General features: G+C 41.6%; 1 protein-coding gene across 1 annotated transcript in view; it reads right to left on the bottom strand.

Moving 5' to 3' along the window:
* Positions 1–13070: 13070 nt before the first annotated feature.
* Positions 13071–26448, bottom strand: part of LOC148453483 (wings apart-like protein homolog) — a 62117-nt gene continuing 48739 nt past the window's right edge. The window contains exons 14-16 of the mRNA XM_088462066.1: positions 22393–22481; positions 21986–22081; positions 13071–17764 (exon numbers count right to left, since the gene is read on the bottom strand). Of these exons, the coding sequence (XP_088318192.1) occupies positions 17699–17764; positions 21986–22081; positions 22393–22481 (251 nt within the window). The 3' untranslated portion in view covers positions 13071–17698. The remainder of the gene's footprint in view (positions 17765–21985; positions 22082–22392; positions 22482–26448) is intronic.

Raw genomic sequence — 26448 nt, 5'->3', positions numbered from 1 at the left:
GAATATATACTCACATCTACAACCCCTGGTAACAAAAACTAAATCACACCTGAGAGTCACCAGTGATGTTTTGTGTAAGATTAAGAATGTAGAATGGACTGAAGGAATGACACTGGTCACAGCAGATGTGTCTACTTTATACACAAGTATACCACATGACAAGGGTCTGGAAGCCATTAAATGGCATCTGGAAAAAATGAACTTTACCAAAGAAAGATTTTATTGTAAATGAAATTAACTTTATTCTTAATAATAACCACTTCTATTTTAATGAAGACTATTATATACAGTTAAATGGTACCGCCATGGGTACGAAATTTGCTCCCAGTTACGCCAATTTGTTTATGGTGTACAGGGAGGAGGAGGTTATCATTAAAGAGCCTAGGATGAACCTCCAGTGGTGGTACCGTTACGTAGACGATATTATATTTTTATGGGACGGTAATGAAGAAAATCTTATGACATTTTACAATGATCTTAACGAGAATAATTTTAATATCATTTTAACCTTTCATTCCAGCAAAAAGGAAATCAATTTCTTGGATCTTACAATTTATGTAGATAATAACCTATTACATACTAGAAGTTTCAGGAAACCCACTGACGCAAATAATTTTATTGCAAGTACCAGTCAACATCACAGAAACTGGTTAAGAAGCGTCCCTAATTGTAGTAAAAAAGAAGAAGAATGTGAATCTCAAATTGATGTGATGGAACAGGTTTATTGAGAAAGGTTGAGAAAAGCATGTTGGATCATTATAAAAAAAAAAATAAGAGTTATGGTATAACATACCTTTGTTAACTCTTTTTCTTCGAGGTCCATGGGGTCCACAGCCATTACGTTGGGTATGAATCCCGGTCACCAAACAGTTAATACAAACGAGCTCTCTGCTCCCAGGATGCACCAGGTTTCCTCCTCATATACCCCACCTCTTGCCTCAGGTAGCCAGTTTGTTACCAAGCTCAAGCAGAGACAAACAAAGGGTAAGAAAGAAAAGACCCATACTTACGAGTCCAGACTCAAGAGAAGAAACTATGGAAAACCTCCTCCAGAACTACAGGTGCGTCTGGGTGGGTGTCCTGTGGACCCCATGGACCTCAAAGAAAAAGAGTTAACAAACGGTATGTTATACCATAACTCTTATTTTCTTCTTCGGGGTCCATGGGGTTCACAGCCATTACATTGGGGATATCCCAAAGCACTAACCCTATGGGCGGGGACACTCCTGACTCTCGGAAGAGAGGAGAATCCTACGCCTGAAGGAGGCATCCTGAGAGGCAAAAGTGTCAAAGGCATAAAATTTGACAAAGGTATGGATGGAAGACCATGTGGCTGCTTTACATAATTGCTCGGCAGAAGCACCCCGGCGGGCCGCCCATGATGGACCTACCGCCCTAGTAGAATGTGCAGTCACTGAATCCGGCACACGCATACCAGCCTGTGTATAAGCCAATGAAATTGCCATACTAATCCACCTGGCCAGTGTCTGTTATTTGGCTGGCCAGCCACGCTTATGACAACCATAAAGCACAAAAAGTGAATCGGACTTCCTCCATTTGCTCGTGCGTTTAACATAAATTCTCAAAGCACGGACCACATCCAGGGAAGCCTCACCTTGTGAGAGAGACTTGTGCCCTGAAATGCTGGAACTACTATTTCTTCATTAATATGAAATTTAGACACCACTTTCAGAAGGTAACCCTCCCTAGTACATAGTACTGCTCTATCTTGATGAAATATCAAGAACGGCTCCCGGAAGGAAAGCGCAGCTAAATCCGACATTATGTGCAGATGCCATAGCAAGGAGGAATACCGTCTTTGCTGTTAGCCACTTGATGTCTATTGAATTTAAAGGCTCGAACGGAGGAGCCTGAAAAACCTTCAGAACTAGAGTCAAGTCCCACGGAACAACCGGGGAGACGAAGGGAGGCTGAATCCTCAACACCCCCTGAAAAAAGGTCTTAATATCCGGTCTCAGAGCAATTTTATGTTGCAACCAGACTGAAAGAGCTGACACCTGAACCCTTAAAGAAGCCAGGAGTAGCCCTTTTTCCAGACCGCTTTGAAGAAAATCCAGCACTCTGGATATCAGGAATTTATGTGGATCATACCCTTTCAGTTCACACCACTGAAAGTATGCCAAACCCTATAATATATGGTTTCCGTGCCTTCAGCATCATCCGTATAATAGACTCGGACAACCCCTTTTCCCTCAAGACGGAGGCCTCAAGAGCCATGCCGTCAAAGATAGCCGATGAAGATCCGGGTACCAGCAGGGACCCTGTAGCAACAGATCTGGTCTCAATGGCAGAAGCTATGGAGTGTCTATGGAGAGAGACCGTAGATCTGTGAACCAGTGCCGTCTCGGCCACGCCGGAGCTATTAATATGACGGTGCTGCCCTCTTGTTTGATCTTTCTGACCACTCTGGGCAGAAGAGCAAACGGGGGAAACAGATATACCAGCTTGTAACGCCACTTTACTGTGAGTGCGTCTACAAACTCGGCTCTCGGATCTCTTGTCCAGGATCCGTACCTGGGAACCTTGTTGTTCCTTCTTGATGACATCAGATCTATTTCTGGTAGACCCCACCTGTCCACAAGGTTCCGAAAAACCTGTGGATGTAGGGCCCATTCCCCTGCATGTATCTCTTGCCGACTGAGAAAATCGGCCTCCCAATTCAGGATTCCTGGAATGAACACGGCAGATATCGTGGGCAGATGAGTCTCTGCCCATACCAGGATTCTTGATACCTCTGCCAAGGCGGCCCGACTCCTCGTGCCCCCTTGATGATTTAGGTAGGCGACCGTGGTGCGATTGTCCAACTGTATCTGCACCGACCTGCCCTTTAAGATTTCCTGAGCCTGCACTAAAGCTTTGAATATAGCTCTTAGTTCCAGGATATTTATCGGTAGCCGGCTTTCCGTCACCGACCGCTTTCCTTGGAATGTGTGTGACCATGTCATCGCCCGTCAACCTTGAAGACTGGCGTCGGTTTTGACTAATGTCCAATCCGACACCCAAAAGGGGCGACCCTGCCTGAGATGCTTTGTCTGCAACCACCAGGTCAGGGACAATCGTACCTCTGGAGAGAGATGCAGCAGCTGGGACCTGATCGTGCGATGATCCTTGTTCCAGCAAGACAGAATGAATTGCTGCAGTGGTCTGGAGTGGAATTGAGCATTTTCCACCATCCTGAAGGTGGCCACCATCGACCCCAGGACCAGCATGGCTACTAGAATGGATATTTGCCTGTTGCGAAGCAACCTGCGTATTCATGATTGTAGAGCAAGGATCTTCTCCGGCAGATATATTCTCTGCACCACGGAGTCCAATCTCGCTCCCAAATGACACATCTGTTGTACCGGACAGGGTGACTACTTTTGCCAGTTTATGATCCAGCTGTGACTGTACAGACATGATACTGTCAGCCTCAAATGATCCTGTAACTGCTGTGGGGACTGCCCCAGCAACAGGTCGTCGTCTAAGGCAAAATACTGACGCCTTGGTGCCTGAGGCATGCCATCATCACTGCCATCAGCTTGGTGAATTACCGAGGGGCTGTGGACAGGCCAAACGGCAGGGTCTGGAACTGAAAATGTTCCTCCCCTACCGCAAAACGAAGAAATTTTTGATGAGCCTGTGTGATTGGGATGTGAAGGTAGGCATCTTGTATGTCTAGGGACACCATATAGTCCCCCTGTTCCATTGCCAACACAATCGATCGCAATGTTTCCATCCTGAACCTGGGGGCTCAAACAAATTTGTTGAGCTCTCTCAGATTTAGAATAGGCCGGTATGACCCATTCGGTTTCAGAACGAAGAACAGATTGGAGTAAAACCCCTCTCGGAACTGGTTCTCTGGCACCGGAATCACTACTTCTGATGCTAGTAAGGCAAGAATAGCCTTCTGAAGGGCCAAAGCTTTCTGAACCCACCTGCGGGTTTACACAAAAGAACCTTTGAGGAGTCGTCCTCCAAAACGTCAGGGCGTACCCTCGGGAAACTCCCCAAATTCAGGCATCCTCCATCATGAGGTGCCAGGGCTCTGAGAAACGACGCTGTCGGCCCCACACCCTGGGATCCCCCAGGGGGAGGCCCGTCCCATCAGGCCACTGGTTTATCCTGGACCCTTGTTCTGCCAGGGCTTCCTGGTTCCTGCCTTTCTTGGTGGAAATCTCGCTGAGGGCTGACCTTTGGCCTTGCCCTGCAGCCGAAATCCCCGAAAGGATGCCCTCCTCAATTTAGATGAGGTTGCTGATGGTAAACCTGCCGTTTTTGAGGCTGCCATGGAGGATACAATTTTGTCCAGTTCTGGACCAAAGAGCACACCTCCTGTGAATGGAAGGAATTCTAGGGCCTTTTTGGACCCGACATCTGCCCTCCAATCCTTCAACCAGAGGATCCTATGTGCCACCACGGACTCAGCTGAAACTTTAGAGGAAAGGTTCCCTGCATCCAAGGCGGCATCACCCAAATAAGAAGCCCCTTCTCTAATAAAGGAGATCATATCCAGTTGCTCCTTAGAGGCATCTGGTAAAGACTCTGTTAGAGTTTTGGCCTACTCCTCAATAGCTCTTGCTACCCAGGCAGTGGCCATAGCTGGGCGGTGGCCGTTCCTGCCAGCGAAAAAATTGATTTGAGACAAGACTCCAGTCTCCTATCCGTGGTTTCCTTCAGTGAAACTGCTGGGATTAGCAAAGTGGTACGTTTAATCAGCTGTGCCACATGCGCATCAACTGATGGTGGATTCTCCCACTTGGCACAGTCCACTGCTGGAAAAGGATATAGAAGCGTCATTCTTTTAGAAGAATGGCTTATCTTATCCGGACGGACCCATAAGTTCTGATAAATGTTCAGACTTTGGGAATTCTGTCTTAACCACTTTTTGGCACTTGAACAGGGGGGCTTTCCTAAGCGGAAGATCCCCTTCCTCGATATTTAACACCAATTTTACAGCCCTTATCAGAAAAGGGACATCGGCTACTGGGAAATGATCATCACCCTCCTCGGAGCTAGACTCCTGCGAAAAGACCTGTGCCTGTTCCTCCTCGGAGGAGGCACTCGAGTACTCATCCATGTAAGGCGGTACATGGCGCCTAGATTTAGGCTGCTTTGGCTTGACAGCCTGTGGCTGAAAAACCCCCGAGGATGATGCCCTAACCTTACCAGCACCAGGGTCCATCCAAGGCGGCCACATCATGGGCATAGGATGCATCTGCTGAGGCAAGCCCCAAATCGGTGGTACCAGGGCAGCCAGCCGTTCCGCCACCTGAGCAATAACCTGAGAAAATTATGCCCAAGGAGGCTTAGGGCCTGAAACAGGCAAACTTAATTGGTGTGGTGGCTGTCTGAAACAGTTCCCACAAAGCCCATTTTGTAGAAAGTCCTGTGGGGACAAACCTGCCTTCCAGGCTACACAGGATATCAGCAACGGGGCTCCCGCCACCTGACCCTCAGACTCCTTAGACATAACACTATGCCACTGGTTCTGAGTGTATATGTGCTGCTTTCTACTCTCAACCCACACACCTGTAGCAAGGGAAGGGGAGAGACAGTGACAGTATACAGGAATTACAGTTCTTTTACAGAAGAAACAGTATCCATAAACAATCACATGTCATGCATAAATACTCTGCGAGCCATATGCATATAAGCTCTCACTACCACAATCAGCCTCAGCTTAGGTAGGATAGAGCCCTGTAAAAACCTAGACCAGCAGTAGGCAAGGTATACAGGGAGACTGCCCAGCGTCCCTCTTGTAGGAGCAGTGTTCAGAGAGCAACTGACATACACTCTGGCTGCCCTATATGGAGGCTGGGAGGAACAATCCACAATCAACTGTGCCAGAGGACTGAACTAGCGTGTGGATTGGGGGAGGTATGCCTGGGAAGTGTACCTCCCCTATGCTGCTTGGACCTGCCCGGTAAACTGACCTGGCCGCCACCACAAGCCCCAGCTGGTCAGGAACATCAAATCCAGGCGGTCTAGGCTAGAACAAGCCGTATGCCTCCTGACTGCAGCGCGCCTCCGGCCAGTCTCACCGCCGGAGGCCGGACCGCCACGTGGTCCCGGCGTCAGCGGCCGCTGCGACCACCTGCTTACCTGCCATCCCCTTGATCCGGTTGCAGTCCGGAAAGCCCCTGCCGAATCCCCTGCCAAGGACCTGCCGAGGCTAGCGGTGCGGCGCCGGAGGAGGTAGTTGCAGTGCGTGGCCAATGCGCCTCCAATCAGGCGCGAGGCTGCTACCAGGACAGCTCAGACCACCCGCTGAGATAGAGTAAAACACTTTTTTTTGTTACTCATCTGCAGGACTGCTCCAGCAGTCCCACTGTCTATGTGGTGAACACACCAAACAGGAAGAACTGGCTACCTAAGGCAGGAGGTGGGATATATGAGGAGGAAACCCGGTGCATCCTGGGAGCAGAGAGCTCGTTTGTATTAACTGTTTGGTGACCGGGATTCATACCCAACGTAATTGCTGTGGACCCCATAGAGGTGTTGAATAAAGATAGAGATGAACTAAGAATGACGGGAAAATAAAGAATAAGGATGATCGGTTCCAATTTGCCTTTATTACGGACTATTTGGCGCAACATAGACAAATAGAAACCATCATCAAAAGACATTGGCATCTCCTTTTAAAAGATCCAGTTTTAAATAAAATGATACCTGAACGCCCACACTACATATATCGTAAGGCACCTAATTTGAAGAATCTATTAACTAAAAGTTCACTTGCGGAAGCACCCACTCACCCAATTAGAAATAAAGGTTTTTTTCAGGTGTGGAAGTTGTGAGGCCTGCAGAGAGATCAAGACTAATCAGACTAAATATGAGGAACAAGAAAAATACAGACTCAATTTATGACATGCCATACGACAAATGTGATTTACCTCCTAGAATGTAGTTGTCAGCTTATCTACGTGGATAGAACGAGTCGAGCTTTGAAAACTAGATTAAGCGAGCATTTGCGGAATATCAAAAAGGGGTTTATGACCCATTCCCTTTCTAAACATTTTAAGGAGACTCATAATTGCTCAACAAAAGGAATAACTCATTTTATAGCGTTGGAGAATGCCAAAAATACATGGAAAAACAGACATAGAAAAACGCCTAGCAAAGAAAGAAATGAGCTGTATTTTAATTTAAAAACATTAATTCCTAATGGCCTCAATTCCAATTTTGAGCTATAGTGGTTATTATGAGCCTTGTGGATGTTTTGATAGTTCATATTTAATGTTTTTTAGCTATTTATTTATGTATTGTGTGGAAAATAAATGGATATGAATGTCTTTCTTGATCCAGTTATTCTTACATTTTTCAAGGGTTGAATATTTATTTTGTGTGTGCTGATCCATCAATAATATAAGATAGCATGCAAATCACGTTTTGTGCTTTCTCTTAGATTCTGTTTTTTCATTTTGCATGTAGTGATTCCATACTAAAGATGGCCACCGTCATTCAAAGGGGTAATATACAGATGGTCCTGGGAAATGGACGTGTGTGTCTCAATGATACCACACTAAAGATGGCTGCCGTCATTCTAATAGGAGATATACAGAAAAGGACATTTGTGCCTCAAGAAAGATGGGAATCCTTCAGATTGGATCTACAAGAAAAGTGTTGTTTTTTTATGACATATGAATTCATTTTTTTTTTTTAAAGTTGACACTAACACACCCTAGTCCCCAACACTGTCTTTTATGTCAATATTGTCTCATTATTTTAGGGTATAACTTTTTTGTAGACAGGGGTGCTGCTTGTGATAGTATTATTGGCGCCTGGAATTGTACTACATTGTATGTATGTATGTATGTATATATATATATATATATATGTGTGTCTTGTATTCTCAATACTAGTTGCTGCATAAAGATTTTGTTTTTTTCTTCCGCTGTGAATAGTCTCTTGCAGTGTGGGCTTCTATTGGATATCATGTTACTGTTATATGAGGCACACCCCTCCCTATATCACATACATATTGATCATGGATTAAAACATTTTTGAACTTATGTTTTAAAGGACCTGTCAGACTATGAATGCTTACGTTGTTTATATGTTCTCCCTTTTAGTGAACCATTGATGTTTAGAAGCTACTGTGCCTTGATAAAGGTCCATATTGGACCGAAACGTTGGCAAATTATGTTGGTTTAATCATTAAATACTGAATAATCTTGCTGAAAATCTGGAGAGTGTTTTTCTTCTTTCTTGAAGAAGCTAGACTTATCTATGGGAACCTCTATATGAATTTCCCTAAAAACAATCCAGTATTTTGAACATTATAAATTGAGAGTGCCGGACTATCTATCTATCTATATATATATATATATATTTTAAAGTGCAACCCTGTCCACTAACACATAACTGACCCTAAGGATGTCATATAAGCAGATTATTTTTTTTTTCTGAATTCATCAATAAGAAACGTTGGACCTAGGGCCCTAGGCCAAAAGTTTCTGATTGATAAATTCAGAAAACAAAACAAAACCAAAGGCTAGTCTGTTAGGGTGCTTTGATGACCAAGTTTTGGATCCTCTGGTCAAGTTTATAAAATAGTAGGCCTTGATGCGCTACCATATTCAAACACATAGGTACTATTTAAAAATAGAGATAGCAAAAACATTTTTTTTTTTAAAATACCTCACTCATTAAAAGTATTTGTGTGCCAAAACCTACATAGAATCCTGCTTTTCACTATTTTCGAAAGGTGGTTTATTGGCAAAACAAGAAACACAAATATTCACTGTGTTTATGAAATGAAGAAAAAAAGAATCACATTTGCGTTAGCAGGACTGTCTTGAAACTTCAATAAATAAAAACTTTGCCATCTTCTAAAACCTGACTGGGCTTGTAAAACCACAGTTCCTTCTCTAGCGTGCCTGCACATCAATTTCTGGTCTTGGCCATTTCATGAGTAACCTGTTCCCTGTACCCTTATTCATCACTTTAGTGCACCCAAGATGGCTGCCCAATACATTTGTTCCTTATCCTTTTATATTTAGAGTGTGCCCAAGATGGCCAACTCCCCATTGCATTCTCCTGTACCTAATTTACCAATCACTTCGTATGTTATTGTATATTTGTTTATTTTTCCATTACAAAGGGGATGCGGTTAATTTACCGCCGACTGGAATGCCTGCCGTTGGAAGGCCGACCCAGGACAAAAGATAGGGGTTGAAATGTCGACGCCTATCTTTAACACGACGCTGAAATCCCGACGCCCTGCATCCCATACAAGGTAAGCCGGGAACAGTTCGGTTGTAGCCACGGGGGAAGGTTAGCTTGAGGCACACCCAGGGGGAGGCTAGGGTCAGGCACCACCAGGGGAGGGTTAGGGTAATTACGTGCCCGTCGGGATGTCCTCCTGTCGGGCTTCTGGCATTGGTATGAGAACCGGCGGCTATTCAACAGTCAGTATTTCATACGGATTCCTTTTTTAAGTACCATTTAGAGTAAAATAAATGGTACTATAATTACTGAAAGGACATTGTAGATACCCACAAGGATTTTATGATATGTTCAAGCTTACTGTCTTTCTCAAATACCAAAAAAAAGTAAAACCTTTTATTTTGGTTAACTATTCCAGATTGAGATTGTTTTCTAAACTGAGCTATGGCTTTACATTGTCACAATATGAGAATTATCAAAGTTTTTTGCATATTAAACAATTTACAAAGGATACATTCTATGGGATTATATATAAAGTGTAAAGTTTATAATTTTCTGTTATTGCTTCATTGTTATTTTTATCATTTTAAAGCAATGGATTAAATATATATACAGCCATGACCAAAAGTTTTGAGAATGACACAAGTATTTGTTTTCAAAGTCTGCTGCTTCAGTTGTTATGATGACAATTTGCATGTACTTCAGAATGTCATGAAGAGTGATCAGATGATTTGCAATTAATTAGATATTTATCTTTACCCTTATTTAAAGTTTTATGAAAGTGGGACCAACAGGTGAACGCACTTAATCGACCATGACTGAAAATAAAAACAAATAAAAGAAAACATTTAACCTATTAACATTTAACCTACAAAGTAAACTTCTTGAACTTCTTGCCCTGCAGCTGGCTGTGGCCCGCCCGGGATGTGCTGAGAAAGGCAGGAATGATCATGGATTAGAGATTTGTATTGTGGCTACCGTCATTATCTGCAGCATGTCCCTGGGGCTAGGGCACCCCCGTGCATATTTCCGCAGCCTCCAAGCACACTCCTCTCCAGCTGCCGAACATGGCGATGAACAATGTCCTCTTTGCACAATGTACCCTACTATATATTTCCTGGGCTTCCTTTGGAGCTTCCGCAAAGTGGTCCAAGAACAGTGCAGATTCCATGGGAGGTGCCTCCTGTTCATCGAGGGTGTGTGGCGGAGCGGAATATCACAATGGAAAGAGAGCACTTCTCTGTGGAGGACAGAGTGCGCTTGCAGGTTCAGTGTAGGGATTGTCATCAGAATCCGATAGTTACTAATTATGTTTTTGTACCAATGATAGTGATTTTACCATTTGATGGTGGTACAACAATGTTTACTGAGAGAGAAAAATACCCACAGAAAATATTATGCAGTAAATGCCCTTCCACAATGTAGAGCCTTGCACAATTAGATGACTAGATGGAGTTGTACTGCTCAGATCTAAAGTTAGTGGATTATTCTCATAGCAAATCCTACCATTTGTATTTGCGGTCAGTGCATACCTGAGGGTAGTTTCCTAGCATTTGGTCATGGACATTTTTTTCTATCCCAGACTTCTATAAACAGCCTATTTTAGAGCAACCATTTCAAGCATTGTTCAAAGGATGACAGGAAAATGCTACCATTACTAAAAGTGTAGTATAACACAACACAAGGTAGTGTCTGGACTGTAGAATACTTTTTTTTTTTTAAACCAATGCAAGCATAAATGTATAAGTAATGTAAATGTAATAAACTACAAGGCTGTAGTAGTTATATATGGCTGGATAGGTTACAATTTAAACTAGCGTTTTTTCATTGTCACTTAAACATTGTTGTCTACTACAAGCTGTTTAAATATACAAATTTTACCTGTAAAATGCCTTGTGTTATAATTTACACAAAATGAGAATTAGACTATTACTAGTCTAAAGCATCAGGGCAATAGGATTTAATAAATGCAAAAGTTACCAGGTCTAAAGCAAAATTACAAGATCAAATTTTTTTAAACTGAAAAAAGTTAAGTTTAAAATAAACACAACAAAGTACTGAAAGTAGCAATTTTTATTGGAGTTAAAATTATTTACAAAAACCCAAAGACATACTTCATTAAACTGGTACAAACTTGATTTAAATTTTCCTGCCGTTAGCTTTTGCTCCAAAGATCACAGCTGAGAAATACTGTATAAAATAAAAAATAGGATTGGAGTCAGAAAGGTATGCTACCATTCTAGTTTCCAATGGCTTGTATTTACATCAATATATACAGTGGAAAAAAGTTACTTTAAAACTTTAGTTGACTTGCAAGTAGGTTTCAAGTACCTGTAAAGCAAAATCTTTGATGTGGATCTTCAGCATATTAATGAATTGTAGTTAGCAAAATGGCTTCCACCCAAATCTACTTTTAAAAGACTGCAACATCAGTCATTACCATGCCAGAGCGCATTCTAAGGTTCTGAATCTAAAAGTGGGAGATTGTATAAACTGAAGAGGTAAAAGAAAGCTAGAGTATTACTATACGACTGGCTTATTTAAAAACCATGCTCAACTTTATTATTCACATTGAATACAGGGGGCACTCTCCCTGTTCAAAATCTAGTCACTTAAGGTGGGTCTGCATATAGGACAGAAAATATCAGTAAGTAATTTATCCACATTAAAAACAAACCCCAAAGAAATAGAAATTTTGTTTGGTCTGAAACACCCATTCTGCACCTGTAAAAAAATAAAAATAAAAAAGTACATTAAAAAAAAACCCTTGCAACAACTATGCCCAGTGTTAAGACATTGCACATCCGATAAGATCTTTGAGGAGGAGGAAGGGTGGGGGAACTTGGGGAAGTGTGAGGTTTTTTATATTATATATATATATATATATATATATATATATATATATATGAGTTGTTAAAATTGCTACATGCTCAAAATGATGAGAATACAGAAATATTTTAAGAATAACTGCAGTATGTTAAGATAAAGAATGTTGTATAATCTGTGCTAAATCGTTAAAGAGTAAATAAAAAATGAAGCAAAAGAAACAACAAAGGAAAACATGACCAAATGGACACTGGCTACAAGAGCTCTTCACTCAGATAAAGTATAATTTATTCACACTTCTTACATGTATCTGACAAGTGTGCTATGATTAAGACATATTTGATAATGTAAGGAACTTTAGGCTGGTCACAAGTTTTTCTTCTTTTTTAATAGCATGAAAAATAATTTAGAAAAAAAAGAAAAAAAGTCTTATTGACACTATCAGAAACCCAGACAAAAGCAAAAAAGTGTTTTAGTGCGACATAACATTGAATCAAAAAGCTTTATATGTAAAAATGCTTGTGAGGGACAAGGAGACCGTGATTTAGGTAATCTCTTTACATGAGGGCTTATATGTCATTCCATGGTAACTCACGTTACATAGTGACAAAGCAAACCATTAGCAATTACTGTACACAGTTCTTTAAAGCATGACACGTCTTATTTTCTCAGTAAATAAAAATTGACATAAATGCCTTTTGTTGTTGATAACCATGCACACAACTTGCTGTGTCACTTTGTAATGAGAGTTACCATAGAATGACCCATATGTACTAGGGTGAGACTTGCAGCCGCTGCGGGAACTCCTGCGAGTTCTCCTGTATTTTTAAATGGCAATCATTTTAAAGACAAAACCAGCTTGGTATTGCCTTTAAAATGATTGCTGCTTTAAAAATACGGAAATACTCGCAGGAGCTCCAGCAGCGTAGGCAAGTCACGCCCTAAGTACAGTGTTGGCTAACCTTGACACTCCAGCTGTTGTGGAACTATATATCCCAGCATGCCCTGCCACAGTTTTAGCATGCCCTAATAGCAAAACTGTAGCAGTGCATGCTGGGTTATGTAGTTCCATAACAGCTGGAGTGTCAAGGTTAGCCAACACTGCCCTAGTACATAAGCCCAATGGTCTTTTTACAGCTTCAGAATGGAAGAATGAGGGTCCTAAAAAGAAATAAGATACTACCCAGAAACTTGAATCTTTTTATAGCGTAATTCTTAAAATATTACCAATTTTCCTCTTTGTATGGTATATCATGTTTTCATTAAGAGCTCATTCAGGAAGGAGCGCATGTTGGAGAATACAGAAGGTGAGCTGAAAATATGCTGGAACAGACACAGTTGTCCTCTGTAGTTGCACAGAATCATTTTTCAGAGATCAGAAAGTGAGAAAACAGGAGAAAAAATAGCCAGTACATTTATCATTAAGTACTGAAACATTACGCTATTTACAGCAATCACTTATTGCATTCATCATCTGGCCTTTAAAGGTAAAATATTCAACGGATATCACTCTACTATGCAGTTTTTAATTTTTTCAATGCCTCCGGATACTTTCCCATTTAACATCTAATGCACTGGCAGTGTGGAAGCCATGTTGAGTGTCAGTTTACTTGCAGTGACTCCTATATTACCTCTTGAATATAAAATGTGATGTTCTCTTTTAGGTTAAAAAAACCGAAACAAAAAAACATCGCTTATGCAATAGAAATGATTTGCAGTATAAGCCTATACCTACAAACGTTCTGTTTTATGGTGATTCAGTTTGTTGACATCTCTTATTATGTTTATTGCGTGTTTTTTACAATGTGGTCAAGAACTAGAAGTTATATAAAATTTAAAAGTGAAAAAAAAGGTTGCTTTTTCTGTAATTTGGGCATGTTCACCTAAGTTACTCAAGTTAATGCAAAATATGTAGATTAGTAAATATACCAAAGTGCAGATTTGTAGGAATGGAGTTGTTGCCCATAGCAACCAATCAGATTTTACTTATTTATCTAGCACCTTCTAGAAGATAAAAGCTAGAATCAAAATGGTTGCTAAGGGCAACATCTCTACTTCTAAAAACCCGCACTTTAGTAAATATACCCCTTGGTCTGCAGTGTAACACAACTTGCCTGTAAAACCAATGTGATACTATATCGCCCTTATATCTCCTTTGTAAACTGACAATAAGAAAATATATATATAAATAAAAAAGCTGGAATTGTACATATTGTTTATTTGCTTATTTATGTGAGATGTTTGGGTATGTTCAGGATCATACTAACCCACCCCACCAACATGTTTGCCATTTATTGGCAAATGCAGTTCCAGAACAGTTCGACCTCCATATATTAAGAGCTTTGCTGAAAGTTTAGACAATTTAACATCCATACGATAAGTTACCCTCAAAAAAGAAAAAACAAAAAACCTGAATGCATTCTATTCAGTGTGTTTTGCATATATACTAGATTAGGTATCTTTGTGCACAAAACCTTGTGTGGTATATATAATCCCAGAAAAGGTGCGGTTTGGGTCCATAGCAGCACAGCCAAGCACAGAGATCACATAAGAAAAAATAGTATTATGTGTTGCCAATACTGGGGATATTAATTGCTTTCACATAAGCCAACACAAACCTATCTTGGATAAAATACAGACTCCAGGGTACCAGTGATGTTTAGCAATCATACTTCCCAAATAACTGCTATAAAATCAGTTTACAACCAATTGCCAACATCTATAATAATATGGTAATTAAATAAAAAAAACTGTTCTGTACATTATTCTGATCCAGACTCCAGAATGTCTATCCTTTAAAGCACAGGTTCTCAAACTCGGTCGTCAGGACCCCAAACGGTGCATGTTTTCCATGTCTACACACTGAATCAAGTGAAATAATTAGCTCCACCTGTGGACCTTTTAAAATGTGTCAGTGAGTAATGATTACACCTGTGCACCTGCTGGGTGACCTTGAAAACATGACCTGTGTGGGGTCCTGAGGACCGAGTTTGAGAACCACTGCTTTAAAGAAACACTTTATGGATTTAATGCAACTTCAATGACAACATCTAGTTCAAGTCCATCATCATCTTTGCTAGAATTTATCTTTGTTACTACAGTATATCAGAAATCTAACCTGATAAATCACCAAGACAGAAATGCTGTGTTTGATTGCTGTAAGGCGATGGGAGTAATACTTGAGACAAATTCCTAAATGCTGTATAATTGTATGGGTTGAGCATCACTATATATTCAGTACACTACAAAAGGACTATCTATTATTATTCTCCTCTTATTTTGCACAGAAAATTCACCCAAATATTTAACTTTTAATAAGATGGCACAACTTGTGGAAAACCTTAATAAAATACTGGGATATGGGTTATCTAATTTATTTGCCAAGAGAAAAACAATTAAATTTACAATAGTACAAAAGATATTTGCTCATAAAACATATATTTTATTTTAATATTTTGTCCTAAGGAGGAGCATTTCTGGATAATCCACGAGCCTACTCTCAATGAAAAACTGTATGCAAACAAAGTATAACTGCATATTACACCTTTGGGATTCCCGCTGAAAGCTACTTGCTCTGACGGTAATCAGTAAAGCAGATCAGCTCAGCTTTCAATTAGGGTTCTTGTTTACATTTTTTTTTGTTATCATCTTTGACAACAAGTAATAGTGTTTATCAAAAGTCGTGCAAGCCAATCTTTCAATTAGTTATTGGACTCAAATTACTATCACTTCTAGTAGAGAGATTACTTTGCGTGAAATCCTAACCAATGCAACAGGTAAATCAAAAGTTCAACTTGCAAAGTAAAATGGTGCCAATTGACGCGTAAACCAAGAAATGATCTGTGTAAAATGAAAAATAAAAATGAACCATAGATAAAGCCACTCTTTGGAAAGTTAGCTTTGTCTTCTCATCTTCCCCAAGCAATGGGAAAATACACGACGTTCATATACCCCCCCCTCCTCTAATAGCCAAAATTGTAAAGATTGTAAAGATCACAATCGTGGGTAAGAGTGCAAGATTAGTATAATCCTTAAAACTGAATATATTTTATTAACATTTTCACATAAATATTGCTAAGAACCTCAACTATTTTTTTTTATTTTATTTTTAACAGAAAATCAAAGCTTCCATCTTCCTTTAAGTTTTTAGACAGTCAGATGCAGTTGGCTGTTCAACTATATGGCTTAAATAACTGTTCCTTGTTCTACACAGTCACATTCTGTTATGGTGTGTATCGTATACAGCCTGGTAGAGAAAATAGCCCGACTAATGCAATGAAATATCAATTCGTATATATATATATAGGTCTGTGTTGTCAGGACATATCTCCAAGCCAGAAGTTCATCTCTAAATGTTCAATTGCTTTTCAAAAAAAATCTTTTAAAATCATTAAGTAGCTTAACACGGGGATCACTTGCCAAATACGGCAACGCTGGAGGGACCTATATCGATTGGTGGCATAAATATATCCAAGACCCTTTCATCAATCAACATTCTTGTGAAGAGTGCCCGCTGTTCTCTTATGTTGACAAAAAGGCTTAAAACATGTAATTGCAAGGTGCTGCAAACCTGTGCAAAGGTTTTGTGAAACTAAAAATAACACAGACCCTTGCATTGCACTTCTGAAGGCATGTTCCTTGCCACACAAGGCATTACAAATTACTGTGGCAGAAGGATGATCAAGGAAAAAAACTCCCTGAAAGTCAAATAAGGGCACATGCCTCCTCATATATATATATATATATTAGCCCAAGATGACACCTGAGATGGACCACTTGAAATATAAAAATAGATCCCTATTTACTAATTGAGTACATAATGTACAACTGAAGCACTTCCAAACTTGCGCTCTGGCACACTGGAAAGCCAGGGTTTACCGGCCTTACCCATTGTAATTTAGCGCTGCAAAGCTTTACAAATATCACAACATAATTGAGTCAACAATATCCACAAGTTTTAAATTAAGAAAGAATTGAAAAAAAAAAAGAAGAGGGGAGGGTCATGTATAGAAAATACATTTCTGGAACAACATGTTATGAGTATTGGAAGCATCTAGTATAAAAAGTAAGCAAAATAGCCAGGGGACAAAATCTATTGACAATATTCTAAAAAGTTTTATATAAGTCCTAAAGTTCTGGAAGCATTGAAAAGCCTATTACAAAGCAGAAAAAAAAGGAGAAAAAAAACCCCACACACAAAAGCAGCCTCTTGTCCAGAAATAAACAGATCGAGCTTTGTTTGAATTCACACCAGTTGAGCTGTCTTTGTACCTGGCTGGCAGAGAACGCAGTACTTCAAAAGTAAAACAGCAGTTGCACGATCAGCAGCAATTTCTTTGCGATTTTACATTTCTCTCCTTTGACTGGCCACGATAAAACTTACCCAGAGGAAATAGGATATTTAAGCCCCAATGAATTCTATTTAAACACAAAAGAACTCAAATACTGCAAAAGTTTATAACAGTCGGGTATCTTATTCCTCTGGATCTTAAGTTTAAAAGCCGCCATTATGTTCGGCTGTAACCTGGTTGGTGTGGCAAACTCATGCGCAGACAGCAGAACCGGAATCCTGTTTGCCTTTTTATTGTAAGTAGCACAAACAAATGTAATCAGTGCATCTTCAGGGACTCTCTTACATGACTTGTTCCTTTTGCAGATGGAGAATATCCAGCATTAATGAGGGTCTGCTGTCAATAGAAACCTAGCAGTGTTCCAAATATTCAATGACTCTGGAGATTGACTTCTGCCCTGTTGTTCCTACTGCACACTATTAAAAACAAACAGAATACTGCACATTACAAGGAAACCCATACCCAAAAGGCTTGCATTAGTGCATTGCAATAATACAAACAAGTCCAAAATACAGTTTTCAGATACAGGTTGAGTCTCCCATATCCAAATTATCAGAAATACAGATTTTTTTTTTTAGCATGACTAATAGTGAAACCTTTACTTTCTGATGGTTCAGTATAAAACACACTGTTTAAGGCACAAGATAATTTAAAATATTGTATAAAATTACCTTCAGGCTCTGTGTATAAGGTGTATATGAAACAAATGCATTCTGTGTTTAGATTTGGGTCCCATTCCCATTGATAAGAAATTATTCCAAAATACAGAATATTCCAATATACCACTGGTCCCAAGCATTTTGGATATGGGAGAATCATCCTGTACTAATAATACATACATTTGGCATATTTATCAAACTAAACGTTAGCTTTACCACAATAATGTGCAACATGCATCAGCTTAATATTGGTTCCCTATTAAGCTACAATAATGTCAGTCAATACTTGGGTATAAGTAAACCGAGAACCAATTCTGAATATTAAAAAATATAAACTGTTAAAGTGCTACTACAAAGGACTAACATTTTTAAATACTATCATAACTTGCTAAATACATCTTTTGGCGGGTTGGGTACGGGCTCCTGGTGGCCGGGTTGCAGAAGGTCAGAAAACCGACCGCAGTATCCCGACAGTCAGAATTTTTTTATTCTAAACCTAATCCGTATGTTTATTTATTTTTTTAAGTTTAAAATGCTTGGCATAATTTTAGTTTCGTTTATAAAAGGTTTATTCTTAGAAGTGCATTTGTCACCTAAAACACAGGAGAGGCAGCTGTTTTGTGAGCTAACCCCCAGATTTTATGAAAATCAAGCTTATCCATTTAATATGCACTAGTGACATGTGCGCACATGCAGAGTGAGGTATCTGCACTTGCGCAGATCTCACACCATCAGTGATGGGAGAGAGTATCACGCACACGGTATGCTAGGTATTAAGATGTAATCACACAGTAATCCAGGATACTGTGCAGGCATGGTGTAGTCAAAGGCCGAGATTCAATTCAATGTAACTTGAATAGCTCCGGGAGGGAACTCCCACGCCGGAACTATTCAATTGAGCGTGCTGTTAAGTCGGAGAATGCCGGTTCTTGTGACAACCTGTGTGTTTAATCGCAAGAACCGGCATTCTCCGACTAAAGTGCCGGCTGCATGGCTGCTAGGGCAGAGTTAAACCGGAAAACGGCTGCATGGCCGGAACTTTTGTCGGATTTCTCCTCGCATTCCCTGGAGAGTGCGAAAGGAAATGACGAATCTTGCGTTGAATATATTCGGGAGCTCCCTCCCGAATATATTCAACATCACATTGAATTGAATTGCGGCCAAAGACTGTTTATTATGGAAATATCTTTACTTGCTTCTTACATTGTAGCAACACACATCAATGCCATCTCTCAGGTTCTAGTTTCCTGTCGTCTATGCCTCTTGCCCAAACAAAAGACATATGAGCATGTTGCTCATATGTGAAATTTCAGTGGCCACGCCTTTGACAATTCCTACGCTTCTGCTAATTGTTGTTTTATGATGCATAATTCTGTATCTTTTTTTGGCTTTCACTGTGGCCTAATAGAATCCCTTTACACTTCATATACTTTTTTTTGGAACATGTACATAGGCCTTGCTTTCAAATATGCTGTAACCAGGCTTTTTTTGTTTCATAGTTCATATGGGATCCGGTCTAAAGATCTACAGTAAAAATTTAGACAATGTCTAGATAGACACCAGATGTTAGACAGTTAGTAGGTCGACAGGGACAAAAGGTCAACACGCTAAATGTCGACGTGTAAAAAGGTCGACAGGTACAAATGGTCGACACAAATTTTTGTTTTTTTAGGGTTAGGTTAAGGCACTTACCAGAGGGTTAGGCACTTACCCCAACAGTTGGGGTTATGCACCAGGAGGGAGGGTTAGGCACCTACTGGAGGATTAGGCACTAGAAGGGACGGTTAGGGTCAGGCACCTACCCTGACAGTTAGGGTTAGGCACCAGGAGAGAGGGTTAGGGTGAAGATTAGGGTTAGAAAAAAAAAATTCATGTTGACCATTCAGTGGCGTAACTTCATCCCAGGTGCCCGGAGGCAAGATAAATGTTGGTGCCCACCCCAAACTAAAATGTACCACCCCCCAGCACCTATGCCAGCCCCAGCTGCCGCCGCCCCCCTTATGCAGTTCCTTTTATATAATGCCCCCAGTAGTGGTCCCCTATGCAGTGCCCGCCTATGTACTGCTCCCCAGTAATGGTCCCTCTATGCAGTACCTCCAGTAGTTGCCCCCAGCAGTGAGGCCCCTGTAGTTGCCCCCAGCAGTGAGGCCCCTGTAGTTGCCCCCAGCAGTGAGGCCCCTGTAGTTGCCCCCAGCAGTGAGGCCCCTGTAGTTGCCCCCAGCAGTGAGGCCCCTGTAGTTGCCCCCAGCAGTGAGGCCCCTGTAGTTGCCCCCAGCAGTGAGGCCCCTGTAGTTGCCCCCAGCAGTGAGGCCCCTGTAGTTGCCCCCAGCAGTGAGGCCCCTGTAGTTGCCCCCAGCAGTGAGGCCCCTGTAGTTGCCCCCAGCAGTGAGGCCCCTGTAGTTGCCCCCAGCAGTGAGGCCCCTGTAGTTGCCCCCAGCAGTGAGGCCCCTGTAGTTGCCCCCAGCAGTGAGGCCCCTGTAGTTGCCCCCAGCAGTGAGGCCCCTGTAGTTGCCCCCAGCAGTGAGGCCCCTGTAGTTGCCCCCAGCAGTGAGGCCCCTGTAGTTGCCCCCAGTAGTGAGGCCCCTGTAGTTGCCCCCAGTAGTGAGGCCCCTGTAGTTGCCCCCAGTAGTGAGCCCCCTGTAGTTGCCCCCAGTAGTGATGGCCCCCACCGCACACACCAAAAAAAAAAAACACTTACCTTTATCCCCGCTCCGGTGCTGCTGCCGTCCATCCCCGGCGTCCGCTCCTCGGCACTATGGAAGTGACGTCATTACGTCACTCCCATAGTGCACTGCGGGACCCGGAAGACGGTGCTCACTCCAGAGCTCCGTCCCCGGCACTATAGGAGTGACGTTATGACGTCACTCCCATAGTACACTGCGGGACTCGGAAGACGGAGGGAGCTCCGTCCTCCGGCTGCCGCCGGGGGTTCGAATAGGAGCCGGGCACCCGCTGGTAACACACTCAGCGGGTGCCCGGCAAATGGAGGGTGCAGGGAGTGCGACCGCACCCCTTGCACACTCCGTAGTTACGCCAATGGAGGTGGAGCGCCGATCAGCGGCGCTCCTTCTCCATGCAGCTCCCGAAGACAATGGAGCCATGTGCCCCCTTCAGGGCAGACGCCCGGCAGCAAATGACTCCATTGTCTCCGGGAGTTCCGCCACTGCGACCATTTAAGTGTGAACCTTTTGACCCTGTCAACCATTTGTACCTGCCGACATTCTTACATGTCGACCTTTAGTGCGTCAACCTTTTGTCCCTGTCGACCTATTGACTTTCTAACATCTATTGTCCATCTAGACATGGTCTACCTTTTTACTGTAGAACTATCAATCCACATCCGTTCATATGGAATTTTCTTTGATGGCTGACTAAATTAAATTAAGAGTGTAGAAAATGTTGTCATGATCACTTTGATGCAGAATTTAAAATCACATATTGGAACAAAGAACATACTCTTGCTTTCACAGAAGACCCAAGGTAATAACATGTTAAAATGCTTATTTATACACTTACTAAGAGTTCTACTGCTTTATTGTAATCAGCGACTATCAAGATTTTTACAACACATTTATTTTAGTAAATGTATGAATAAACATTTTAACATGTTACTCCCTTGAGTCTTCAGATTATGGATGATTATAATGTTGTGATTGTTATTATGCTGCTGCCAGTCAGGGCAGGAACAACCAGCTACAGTCAATAATTACTCCTTGTAAATGAGCTACTGAATCAATCGGTAAACTAGGTCAAGAATTTATTGTTTGTTCTAATGGATTTGATTTTTTTTGCCGTAGTCTAACGAATACTGTTTATGAGAAATAATTCAACGCTTCCAACAGTCCTATAATAAAGATGTACAGCTGTAGGGATTGGTATACAGGCTGTTTATGCAAGAAAATCAGCATGCACAGTGCTTTTCACATCTATAAGCTTCACATCTAAATAAAAATATGAAGAAGAACGTCTGTTACTTACCGTAAGATTCATGAAACTTAGAAACTTTTTAAGCATTTCAGTCATTATTGAGAAATCTCCATTAGGTAAATGACTTCGCACAGTAGTCACGTTGATCTAAAAATTAAAACAATAATTTGAAAGTCATATGCATAACAGCTTCAGCAGTTAGGATTTCTGTCCAGATAACATTAGGATGTTTTTTTTTTTTTTTTATTTAAAATGAAAATAAAAGGTTCAGTTTACATTTTAGATCTAGAAAGCTTACACCCTTACAAGCCTTACCAATAGTAACTCAGATTGCACCCAGAAGCTCAAAAGCTGAATATAAATCAGGTTTAAAATGTAAAAATAAAGATATGAAGAGCATATTTTTATTTTTTTATTTTTTTTAGAACGTACAAAAATGTATTTAAAAGCGCACTTACTGGACTCTCCTGGCAGAGACAACCCAATAGCAAAGCTGTGTAGGAGGCAACAATGCAATCTTCCATGTGTTTGCCTGCATGCTGGAGGGCTGAAATAGAAAAATGATTTCTAAACAAGGACCAGCTTTAGGTAAAAGTACAATTTCATTTCTAGCTGTAGTAGTAAGCTACACAAAAAATAACAGCCTCAAAAAATAAATCACAGAATGAACAGTTGCAAGTCTAACCGATTAACTTTGAAAACCGTTATGCAAAGTTAACACTATTAAAATTAAACAAGGTATGATAAGGAGAGTTATTCACTGCAACAATGAGCATCCACCATAAAATGTTCAGAAAGTAAGAATGGCTGCACAATACTATTAAATATAGGTAACGCAAGTATAATTTCTAAAGAACTATAAAAGTGAAATAAAGAGTACCTGTAATTTTCATGACCGTGCAATAATGCAATAGATCACTGTGTTCCTTTCAAAAGATTGATAATCATACTAAGCATAAGACATACTCGCACTGGAATTACTGTACACTAAGAATACTATTCTTTTTAGCTTAAAACGCAACCAATTCCAAGATATATAATACAATAACATATGCATAAGAATTAAGCCCTGCACAGTTGCAGACACAAAATATGGCATTTCGGCTTTCAGTGGTACTGCCCAATTACACATTCAATGAGTCTAGAAATGGCAACACAAATGGATAGATTTGCAATCACACAAGTCCAAACAAGGTCCTCTCCTTAACCATTTACAATTAGAGGTGTTATATGGCAATAAACAGTACATAGTTTAATAATTAAAAGGAAAAAAAAATGTCCACAGAAGGTACATTTGATCTCACTACCTCCCACCCAATTTGTTCATCTTCCAATATTTTCTGTGGGCTTTGTTATTTTTTTTTTAATAGACTGCTCTTTTCTTTTCCTTGGTGACTAGTAGCCTCTCCCTGCTAACTGAGATAAGCAATGTTTGCCAGGCACAGTATCTGTACCTCTTCCACTGTAAGGCCATAAGCTGCACTGCTCAGATAAAAAAAAAATCAGTTATGGTAGACCTATCTAGATAACTCCTTTTCTTTGAGGCCCAAAGGGTCCACGCGGATACCATGGGGATTATGCTGGTTGGAGATCAGCCACCAAACAGTTAAAGCTTCAGCTCCCAGGATGCCTCGGATGCTTCTCCATATATACCCCGTCCCTAGCCACAGGACTTCAGTTTAGTTAACAAGCCTCAAGGCAGGAGAAGGAAGAGCAATTGTACACCAGAAACACTCTTACACAAGATGAGGGAATCTGTGACCGAAAGGAAAAATTACCCATTGCGTCAGGTAAGTCAGGAACCGGATTACCCCTTCCTGCAGCATGGAGTGAATGGCTTCCTGAAGGGCCAAAGACTTGACAGCATCAGCTGGAGGATGTGGACCCTTTGGATCTCGAAGACAACGAGTTATCTAGGCAAGTCTACCATAACTCTGATTTTCTTCTTCAGGGTCCATTGGGATTCACAGGGATACCATGGGGATGTCCCAAAGCAGTTACCCTAGGGTGGGGGACACAACTGAACAGAAAGGAGAACTCATCGCCCAAAGGAAGCATCCTGAGAGGCAAAAGTATCAAAGGCATAGAACCTAATAAAAGTATGGACAGAATACCACGTGGCTGCCTTGCACAATTGTTCAGCAGAGGCACCACGACTTAATGCCCACGATGGCCCTACAGACCGTAACCATCGAGTTAGGATCTGCTTGTTAGCTGGCCAACCTCGTTTGTGAAAACCTTATAATACAAAAAGAGCATCTGATGTTCTAACAGAGTTTGTGCACTCCCCATAGATATGGAGAGCACAAACTACATCCAGGGAGGCTTCACTTACAGAAAGATCTGGAGCCTGAAAAGCTGGAAATACAATGTCTTCATTCACATGAAAACGGGAAACCACCTTAGGAAAGTAAACCTCCCTTGTACGAAGAACAGCTTTATCCTGGTGAAAAATAAAAAAAGGGGAGTGACAAGACTCTGCTAGCACAAGAGATAGTGAGAAGAAAAAGAATCTTCGCTGTCAAACTTCAAATCTACAGAATTTAGAGGTTCAAATGGGTGAGCTTGTAGCCCCTTAAGATCCAAAGACAAATCCTACGGTGGAACAAAAGGAGGTTGAACTCGCAGAAAAATTCTAACATCTGGTAATGGAGGCAATCTGGAACCAGCCTGACAGTGCAGAAACCTGCACTTTCAAAGTAGCCAGGCGGAGACCACGGTCTAAACCTGCCTGCAGAAAAGCTAGCATCCTGGAAATCCGAAATACCTTAGGATCATACTTCCTGTGGGAACACATTGACCAAAAGAGTGCCAAACTAATAGATGCAGGCAGAGGCAGGCCTCCAATTACAGAATTTTAAAAAACTTTTGCTCTTAGGATGGAAGACTCAAGAGCCACGCCAGAAGAGGTAAGTCCGGATGCCGGCAGGGGTCCTGCGTTAACAGATCCTGCCATAGAGGAACAGGATACGTTCTGTCTATTGACAGATTCTGTATGTCCGTGAACCAATGATGTCTGGGCCAAGCCGGAGTCACCAGTATTACTGTTCCACCTTCCTGCTTGGATTTCCTGAGAACTCTTTGGAGGAGTCAGCTCGGAGGCAAGCGATACGTCAGCTTGAAGTCCCATCTTACTGCCAATGCGTCCATGAAAGGCTGCTGATGGGTCTCTGGACCTGGACCCGTACCTGGGGATTTTGTGGTTGTGACGTGACGCCATGAGATCCATCTCTGGTAAACACCATTTGTTTACCAGGAGCTGAAACACTCTCGGATGGAGAGACCACTCTCCGGCGTACATGTCCTGGCGACTCAGGAAGTCTGCTTCCCAATTGAGTACTCCCTGTATGAATATTGCAGAGATGGCCGAAAGAAGACGGTTCTGCCCATCAGAACCCTTGTCACTTATTTCATGGCTGCGTAACTTCTTGTGCCTCCCCGATGATTGAGGTAGGCCACTGTTGTCGCATTGTCAGACTGGCTTGCCCTGGAGCAGGTCTTGCGCCCTGGCAAGTGCTTTGTATACTGCTTGCAGTTCCAGAATGTTTAATGGCAGATGACTTTCCTGATTTGTCCATCTTTCCTGAAAGGTGCAATGACCTGTCACTGCTCCCCATCCGCGAAGACTGGCATCTGTGGTGAGAAGCATCCAATTTGGAATCCAGAATGGGCGCCCTTTTTTCAGATGATCCTTTCTCAGCCACCACAGGAGGGAGTGACAAACCTCTGGGGTAAGGAGGATCCTCTGGGACCTTATTAGATGATACTGTCCGTTCCACTTGGAGAGAATACATTTTTGCAGAGGCCTGGAATGGAACTGAGCGAAGGTGGATACCACTGATCCCAGGACCTGCATTGCTAACAGAATGGATACCTTCCGCTTGCGTATTCGCAACGATAGGGCCACAATCTTCTCCTCTGGCAGAAACACAGTATGTGCCAGAGAATCCAGAAGAGCTCCCAGATGTACCATCTGCTGTGTTGGAGAAAGTGAGGATTTCTTCCAATTGATGATCCAGCCGTGCTTATGTAAGCAGGCTATGGTCAGTTGAAGATGGTTTTGTAAAACAACTGGAGTCTGTGTCAATATCAGAAGGTCGTCCAGATATGGCAGAATTCTGACTCCCTGACGGTTGAGATAGGCCGCCATGTAATCCCCAAGCTCCATTGTCAAAATAATTGATTGGAGAGTTTCCATACAAAACTTGGGTACATGGATAAACCTGTTGAGAGTTTTTTGATTTAGTATAGGGCGAGAAGCTCCATATGGTTTCTGAACCAGAAATAGATTGGAATAATAACCCCTTCCCTGTTGCGACAAAGGCAATGGATTACCCCTGCCTGCAGCATGGAGTGAATAGCTTCTTGAAGGGCCAAAGCCTTGACTGCATCAGCTGGAGGATCTGTGCAAAAAAACTTCTGGGGAGGATGCCTCCTGAAAGGGAGGGCATACCCATGAGAGACTTCTCTGATCCAGGCATATGTTGTTGTTTGACGCCAACAATCCGCAAACT

Source organism: Taudactylus pleione, unplaced genomic scaffold (assembly GCF_031769625.1).
Source record: "Taudactylus pleione unplaced genomic scaffold, aTauple2 ptg001143l, whole genome shotgun sequence".
In the NCBI taxonomy this organism is placed as follows: Eukaryota; Metazoa; Chordata; class Amphibia; order Anura; family Myobatrachidae; genus Taudactylus; species Taudactylus pleione.
Note: the sequence above shows the minus strand (reverse complement) of the source record. Positions and strands in the feature narration are given on the sequence as shown.